Source organism: Rhinolophus sinicus, chromosome 16, assembly GCF_057876585.1.
Source record: "Rhinolophus sinicus isolate RSI-liver-muscle chromosome 16, RSI-T2T, whole genome shotgun sequence".
In the NCBI taxonomy this organism is placed as follows: domain Eukaryota; kingdom Metazoa; phylum Chordata; class Mammalia; order Chiroptera; family Rhinolophidae; genus Rhinolophus; species Rhinolophus sinicus.
In genome coordinates this window covers 70109678-70118470 of record NC_142516.1, presented here as the reverse complement: position 1 = coordinate 70118470, position 8793 = coordinate 70109678, and the positions used below count along the sequence as shown (strand labels likewise).

General features: G+C 43.9%; 2 protein-coding genes across 3 annotated transcripts in view; one reads left to right on the top strand and one right to left on the bottom strand.

Annotated features, from left to right (window-relative positions):
- The first annotated feature begins 258 nt into the window (after positions 1-258).
- MOB3B (MOB kinase activator 3B) overlaps positions 259-8793 on the top strand; it is a 184002-nt gene continuing 175467 nt past the window's right edge. Inside the window, exon 1 of one of the 2 annotated variants that reach the window (XM_019736287.3) lies at positions 259-509. The gene's annotated coding sequence lies outside the window, so the exon portion shown is untranslated. Of the gene's footprint in view, positions 523-8793 lie in introns of both variants that reach the window. The other variant, XM_019736285.3, reaches the window with a different exon arrangement.
- Positions 5363-6365, bottom strand: IFNK (interferon kappa). The gene has a single exon (XM_088793225.1). It carries the CDS (start codon positions 5984-5986, stop codon positions 5363-5365), a length of 624 nt encoding a protein of 207 aa, XP_088649351.1. The 5' UTR covers positions 5987-6365.

The following is an 8793-nucleotide window of genomic DNA, read 5'->3' as shown; positions in this document are numbered from 1 at the left end:
GGCATTTTTCAACGTCAGAAAATCTTGGAGAAGATACTGGATGCCCCCCTCTCTAGGTCCCTTGGATGTGGCTGCTTGTGGACCCAGAACGCACCCTTTCTGATCCGATATCTTCCTTGCCGCCCTGGCCAGAGGGTCAAGGTCTTTTCCTTATGGTTGGGAGCCCCAGTAGATTGTCCTTTCTACATCTCTTTCCCAAGGAAAGATGACCCAAAGCCGACCTGACTTCTATTCTCCACGGAACTGCCATTCCGTAAGCGGCCGCCAGGAGGTCCCGGCTCCGAACCCCCGCGCAGCTGCCGCGCGTTGAGTGCTTGTGGGGGCTACTTTGGAGCCACGGCGGCTGCAGCTGGAGCCCCGCGCTCGCTCGCTCGCCCGCGCGCTCGTTGGAGCCGGAGCCCCTCGCGTGGATCCATAAGAGTCGCCCCTCCTACCCGAGCTCACCCTCTTCCTCTCGCGCTCGCTGCAGCTGACCCGGCGCAGGAAGCCGACAGGGCCCCAGGCTGAAGGTAAAACCCCACGGTGAGTGAGATCCCGCTCCAAGCGAGGGAGGTGGCGCAGCCTGGCAGCTGCTCGCTCCGGGTCGTGCCCAGGCGGGCAGAGGTGCTGGAGGCACCTGGGGCAGATGCACAGAGGGACTGGGGTGGCGGACCCCGCTTCCCCGCCCGCCCTCCACGTGCTTCCGGGGCTGGAATCGGCTTCAGACCCCTGCCCGCGGCTTGGCTTCTGGCCGGCTCACCGCGCAACCTTCCCGGGCAGGAACGAGAGTCCGGTCTCCCCCGCCCCCCCACCGGCCGCCTCCCGGCTGCTGGGCCCTGATTTTAAAATATATATATCAATAAAATCCGTCTTCCTTCGGGGCACAAGCCTGTCCCCGAACCCATCCCGAATCGCAGATGACTGCAGGGTGCGTGTTGGGCTGTGGGTGGCGGGAAAACAAACTTTTACAAAAGTGCGCCTGGGCAGGGGGACAACGTTTAGGGCGTATTGATCTTGAAGGAGAAAGTTCGGTTTGGGATTGTGACGTCCCCTACGCTACGTCGGCCAAGTCGCCCCCTGAACTGTCGATGCTTCGTGGAGGGATAGGGTGTGCAAAGGACGCACAAATTCTGCTGAACCCCGGGCCAACAACTGTCAAACATCCCAGCCCCTCCCTTCCCTCTACTGAGGAAGATGGTGAAAACCCTTTAACTTTCCTTTGATTGCTCCTCCCTGCCTTTGGACCCCTCTCGTAAGGGTAAAGGGCTGACCCCTGGCCCCTGGCAATTAAGTATCAGATACCCCAAACTCCCCAGGGTCCGTCTTCACCCACCTTCCTGACCCCCTCCCCGACGTCCTCCCGGTAGAGACCACGCGACAGAGCCTATTAAGATCCTGGCGAATAGCTTTTTGTTTCTTCGTCTTTCTCCCCTATTGTGTGCCTTTCCAACATCTGGCGGGGCTCAGAGAGAGAAGGAAGACCCTAGCGTCTTCCTCCCCAGCCCCCCACGCCAGCCACCGACCAGCTCCGGCCCGGGATCTCGACCCCAGCGAGGCCGCCCCACCCGGGCCTTGCGGTTAGAGGGAGGAGGGAATGTTGTTTCTTCCCCGCCTCCTCGGCTGCCTGTGGCCCAGGGCGCATTTCTCAGATCATATGCCACACGCACCGCAAAAGGCGCAGATCCGAAAGGGGCGCTAATTTCGAGAGAGTGGAAGCGCGGTTCCACCCTATTCCAGGGTGTCTGTTGGTGGGTTCCAGCGGACTTCAGTCTCGGCTGTGGCTGGGCTGCTGCCAGACAGCGGGATAGGATCAGGGCACTTCTGGCCGGCAGAAAGCCGAGGTTCTGAGGTCGGCGAGTTTCTAAGGGTTGGATGGCAGGCGAGTCGCCTTAAAGAGAATGATGACGGAAATAACCTAGGAAGCCTCAAACCTTTGGCTAAAATAATGGTGAAGTGGCTCCCTCCAGAATGAACGTGGAGTTCTAACTTCGCTTAGGGCTCCAAGTTTAAATCCCAGGCCCCGTCTCGGTATTTAGGAAAGACAGACCCGAAGGACACAGCGCAGACGCTGCCAAGAGTGTTCTTGCTTCCAAGTCCCTGCGAACCGGTGGCTTGGGACTGGCCCCGAGTTCCCCTGTGGGTGCGCCTGTGAGATTACAGGTGGCCCTACTGTCCTGCCTTCCTTCACAAGCTAGATGCTTACAAATCGTACTTGTTCTTAGTAAATGTGGATTGTTTATCAAGGAACAAAAGCAAAGTAGCCACTCTGAGAAGGCAATCCCCAGATGGTACCCCTGGAGAGTTGCTTTGCCTGTGAGGGAAGGCCAAGACTATGCACCTGCTGGAACCTATACCTGTACTTAACCTTACATACCTGGTGTCGCCAGCTTTTTCTGCAGGACGCCCAGTCAGCCCCTCTTCCAAGAAGACTCAGTTGTACTCTTTTTATCTCCCACTTTTTGATCGCCCCCCCCCCCCAAGCCTGAGTAGGGAGGAAGGTTCCATCTGAACACTTGTGACCTATGTACCCACACAGGCATTTTAAGTGGAAACTGTGCACCTGGCTCTGTACAGCCCTAGGAGTTTTCCCTTTACCTGACTTAACAGAACTTTTGCTCTTCCATTTAATGAAGAAGAAAAACGAGGCACTGCTAAGTCAGGAAGGTGGACATATGGAGCATTTTTTCCAGTGATTTTTGAATATGACCAGAGGGACCAACAACCAAAAAAAAAAAAAAAAAAAAAAGAGTGAAATCTTTGAAGCCCCTGAAGCCACTTTAGATACATTTCATTGTGAAAATGACCCCCACAGAAGGATTCCTTTGAAATTTAGTAGCAGCTCGAATATTGTCTGTCAGTATTTCTTCCTTGGGGATGATGCCAGTTTGTGCCCTTATCTAAGAAAGTGAAAGAGCCATGTTCTGTCCAAGCTACCCCAGGAAGGAAAACCGTGGGAGATAATAAGCTCCTACAGTTTCTTTAATTTTATTTAAAAAAAAATAAAAACAAAACTCACCCACCCCCAATTATTGTAGAAAACAGAAAATACACAGAGGTGAACATGAAAATGAAGAGAGGAGGAATATTACAAACAAGGCTGCCGTGAACGTCTTATCCAGTTATTTCCTTGGAATAAATTTCTGGAGGTAGGCTAGCTCGGTCAAAGGTGTTGATGCCCTTTATAGGATATTTAAGATTGCCATGTTGTCCTGTAGGAAACGTGTGCCAGTTTCCCCAACACTTGACAAGAGGATTTTTTCCCCCTATATTCTACTCACACTCTATATTGTCATTCTTTTTCATCTCTGCCAGACTGATGGGGAGTATCTTATTGTCTTCTTTTGCATTTCTTTAATGATAAATGAGATGAAACGCATATTGTCTGTCAGTATTTCTTCCTTAGGGATGATGCCAGTTTGTGCCCTTATCTATTTTTCAGTGGTCACGTTCTCCTTTTCTCTGCCTCGAGGTGCTATTTGTAAAAGCATGCTGTTCTAACTTCCGCCCCTGCCCTTATAATCAGTCTTTATTGACTTAAAGTGCCAATTCTCTTCCCTTTTGTATAGCAAACATTTGGCAAGACTACAACCATAAATTGCTAAAGTAACTGACAAGATCCCGGTAGAGTTATTAGGAAGGCCATGCAAAGGCACTGTTAGAGAAATTCATGGAAAATACCAAGTGTATACTTTCTGCTTAGTGGCTTGCATGCCCCAACTCCCTTACAGCTTGTAATACTGTTTTTTTCTTTTTGCTTGTTTTGTGTTCATTTGTTTCCTTTTAGAGCAACTCTGTTGATGAGTTATTTTTACTAAATGGATGATACTAACTCATTTTGTGGTCTAATCCTTTCACTGATCACCAGCACACCATGATCCACAACTTGCTCTTGTTCTTTAAATATTTCTTCTAACCTTTGGTCTGAAATTTGCCTCAGTCTTTCTCTTTTTGGCTATACCATTTGAGCCCTGTACTCTTGAATCTAAACAGTTTAGCAGCACACTGTTCAAACAATAGCAGGAGAGGTCTCCCAAGGACTGATCCAGGTACATTTCACAGTCTTTCTTTTGTGCATTTGAGTAGCCACAGTGTCTGTGTTGTTTCTCAGTCTAGTTGTGTAGGGTACAGCTCCCTGGCCCTTGCTGGAGGTATTATGAGCCGGCTGCTCATGGCAGCACGTGGTAGCTGATAGCAGCACACAGCAGCCCATGGTCTGGAGCCTTTGTTCACAATCTTAGCTGTAGAGGGTGCAGAGCTCACTGGCCCATGTGGGAATCGAACCACCTGAGCCACCAGGCCGGCCCTCTATGATAGTTCTTGATTGGAGGTAGATGATTCTGAAATGGGGTGGAGGTGAAAAAAGAAGAGAAAACTCATTTCAGCCAGATGATGAATAACGAGGGACCACATGAGAAAATTTAAGTAAATAATCTAGGTAATCTGGGTACAACCTAATGTTTAAAAACATAAAATATAGAAAAGTGGCATTAGAGCGACTAATTTACTTAACAGACAGAAAGTGGTCTTCTAATTGGGAAAATCCAATATGAAATTTTTCCATAGTATGATTGTAGGCATTTCATTCCATGCACACAAAACAGTGAAGGCAGCTATGATTCTTTTCTCCAACATTTTCCATGCCGTTAGAAATCAAATAACATGCATTAGGAATGAACAGTGCTCTCTGCATTAGAGTCATAGGTTCTCAAAGGTTGAACAAAAGTTTAATGGCCATCTAACTAAACCATCTAATATCAGAGAGGGAACCTTCACTCTCTTAAAACAATAAAATACCATCCTACAAACTTTGTATCATTTCAAACAAACCAAGCTGAGAAACAGATGCCCCCCGCCCCCCCTCCACACACACTTTTTGGAGAGCTCAGGGAGAAAGGGAGGTCATTAATTCTATGGAAGTTTGTATAAGCTCTTTTAAGGTGCTAAACTTTCATAGAATTAACAACTTTGGCAGCAAGAGCATTAAGTCATTGAGGTGTTACATTTTTCAACATTCTCTGATCCATATTTTCTAGCCGTTGGCTTGGTGAAGTTCAAAGGTGACATAGCAAAGAAAGTACGAAGTAACAAAAGGAAAGAGGAACAGAGGGTAGAAGATGGAGAGAAAATCTTATTCCTTTAAAACTGTCTTCAGGACTGTCTTTCAAGACTCTTGGTCACCCAGGGGATGGTTGGCATTATCTCACTGAGAAAGGTGAATGTGGCTGATATTACAAGGCCAAACTTTAGAGACAGTAAACATTACATAAGCCACCACCAATCCAGCTGAGAGCAGGCTTAAAGGATATCACAGTAATTCTTAAAGAGAAGATAGAGGAGAACGAGATTTTGGAGAGAAATGGAATTTTGGTTTTAGAAATATACCTTATTTTCTCCTGGGGGGTGCTGTGTATCTCAGAAAGTAGTACAAACATCTTATGATTTCCAATCGGACGATCTCCCCAGCACAGTGACTGAATTTCTTGTCTTTCAGGAAACTGCTTATCCTGCGGAAGTATCTCTTTACATTTAGGTTGCTGAGCTGGGAGACCATAGCTCCTGGATGTTCCCCCTCATCCTTTTCCATCTCTTTCATGTTTTCATTTTCCTTCTCCTCTTTCAAGCATTGTTCCAGGTACTGCAATTGCTGATCAAGTCCGATTTGGATTTGTCTCAGGTGCTTCTCTTCCCAAATGGATTGGAAGGCATATTGACTGAAGATGTTGAAGGCCTGTTTGGAAATTTCATAGAAGGTCTCCCTGATGTTTCTCTTCAAAGGCTGGGTGTGTGACAGGATCTCTCTGGGCAACTCAAAAGCTTTGGTTTCTCTTAGACACTCCACAGGAAATGAATCGCTCATACTGTTCAGAAATCTCAGGTTTCGCCAAGTGAGTCTACGCAGGTGAAAATCCAGCAAGTTACAGTCCAGAGAGAGGATGTGAGGGATGAACAGACCCACAAGGCACGCAAACCACAAACATTTCTGAATCACGCCAGCCTTGGCACTCATTTTTTTTCTGAGCTAAAAAATCCACAACACTCAAGGTTGACAGAGATGTGCTAGGTCTTAAGTATGCCTTCGCTTGTCTTTTATACACCTGACTATATCTTCATGGGGAGGAGTTTTCTCATTTGGTTCTCAAGGTTTCAGCCCCTTTCCTTTGTCTCTGAGGCTTTTTTTTTTCCCCCTTTGGGTGACTACACTGAGTTTGGAAATACTATTTATTTATTTATTTGTTTGTTTGAAGGAAGTGAGCAAAGCATTACTATTGCATTGCCTTAGATGCCTGGATGATCGATCCCAGTACGTTAGAATCGTCATAACAAGACTGACGCAGAGTATGTCAGAAGAAACTGAAAGGTGTGTGACTCCATACGCTCACTCACCCAACACTATTTTATAAGAGAAAGCAATCATCCAAGAACAATTTTTTTTGGTACCTGGCTCTATAGCCAGGCATCTTATCTCAGTGAGTTAATCATAGCCATTGATCAAATGACTATGCTTATTTTGATTGTAAGGCTAACCTTGTTACATTAAGCTTCTCGAGTTTGTCTATTATCTCTTTGTATTTGATTTTTCTGGGTCTCATAAAAGATGAAAAACAGAGTTGGTCAATTGAACGTGACGCTTATCAACTGGAAGTCTAAGCCAGCTAGGTTTCCTGCTGCCATTAGAAAATGTTGATACTCTCCAGCCATCCTTTCTTTTGGTTAAAACTGAATCAGTGCTTCCCATATCTGCCTAGCATTTTGTGGGCCTCTCATACATATCTTTCATAGAAGTCCTCTGGAGGGCTGTATATTCTGGAATATTTTTCTGCTTCATTAACCCCTGTCTTGTAGTATGATGCATTTTCTTTACTTTTAGATATGGTTTAGCACTTTGAAACTTTTGCTTGGTTATCTTCCCTTCTTTGGAGGTTCTGGACACTGTAAAAGTTTTTGTTTGTTCCTGTTTGTTTTTCATTGAGGAGGTGTATGAGTAGGTGATTGCCCATTTTAGCCAAACTACTTTACACCTGTGGTGATGATGGCTATCCACCATTTACGGTTTCCACTTTGTTTGACCAAATACCTTCTTCTGGGTATAGTCAAGGCAAATGGATTCCTGTCTCCAGAAGCGTGAAGTGGGATCATTTAGGAGGACAAGCTTAATTAACCTTAAAAAAAGAAATATATTAATTTTCCATAAAATTATTTTAAAATGGTAAGCAACCACCGTTCCACAAATATGGCAAATTTTGATTGGAAATTTGGCTTAAAATGTTCTTATCTAAATCAGTTGGCTGCACCAAAGGCTAATTGTGGGCAAGTGAGATTTCTTAAAATCCTGCTTTTTGGACTTATTTCCCATGAAAAGAAAACGTATTACATATATTACTCTATAGGCTCTCTCTACCTATATTCTGATTTCACAGATTTTGTGGGGAGACTAACTTGGGAAAATAATTGGCAAAAAAGGAACTTTAATATAAGTTGACACAACCTTCCTAGGGAGCAAAATGGTAATATGTGTCAAAATCCTTAAAAAAGGTACATACTCTTTGACTCAGTAATTCTCCCTCTAGGAATTTGTGCTCAAGAAATAATGATGAATGTCTTTAAAGACTTACCTGTTAGGAAGTTTATCACAGCAAAAAACTGAAATCAATTTAAATGTTTAGCAATAGGTGCTTGGTTAAGTAATTCATCAGTTAAAATTTCTGTACAAGCATTAAAAATTATGTTGTGGGAATATATTTGGCCACTTGAATAGAATCACTTTGTAGCTTAAAAACAAGTTTTCGTGGTAGTATATAGGGTCTAATACCATATTTATTATATATTTGATAGTAAATGTTATATATTGTTACATATTAACAAATATGCATATATATGCAGAAAAATCGAGAAGTATATATGCTACAAATATTGAGTCTTTATCTCTGACTGGAAAAATAATAGGTGATTTTTATTTTTGTATTTTTATTTACCTAGGTTTTTAAATTTTTCTGTAATCAGCAAACATTTCTTATTTAATAAGACAAAACTATTTTAAAAATAAGATACATTTAAAAAGAAAAATTATTACACGTCTTCAGTGGGACCAGTACTACTTTATTTATTTAAACAGTTGCATTCTAAGTACTTCCAAAGGAAATGTGAATTTTCTCTAAGATTCAGTTCCAATACAGTTGATAAGAATAACATAGACTATGTGGGAAGTTCACTGTAGTATTCTTGCAACATTTCATTTAAAAATGTATGTGTTTATAGAAATATACATGTATATTTATGATTACACACACACAGAGTCTATAAAGTGCAAAGCACCTCTGAGGGCCATCCCTTCTCATGTACCTCACATAACTTCTTTTCCATAAAACATAGTGAATTGTCCCAGTCATAACTTCTCGTCCCTCTTTTGGGCTTTGACAATATTTTATCCTCTTTAATTATCGCTTTAAGAAGTAGATAATTGTGTAAGTGTTGGTCTCTCAATTTTGTCTACTCTCCCTCCCCCACCCACTCAGGGTGCTTAGCATACTTTGCACTTGAGACAGTTCAACCACACTAACCAAGCTAAGAGATTGTTCAGTTGAACTCCTGTGCTAAGCGGTTCTGCTCGTAAGTGATGGAGATGGTTGGAGATTTGGCGCTTGCAACCATCTTGAAGTTCCCTATGTTTTCTGCCATGTACAGAAATTTCCCTCACCCCAAACTTCCTTCTTTTATAGTCATTCCACATCATATTCTCATTTATTCAAAACAGTATTTTTAGCATCTAGCACATACCAATTGCTGGGCTAGGTCTTGAAGAAGGAGGAATAAGGT

Coding starts and splice junctions, on each gene's coding strand:
- IFNK (XM_088793225.1), bottom strand. CDS start 5,986: ATGAGTGCCAAGGCTGGCGTGATTCAGAAATGTTTGTGGTTTGCGTGC.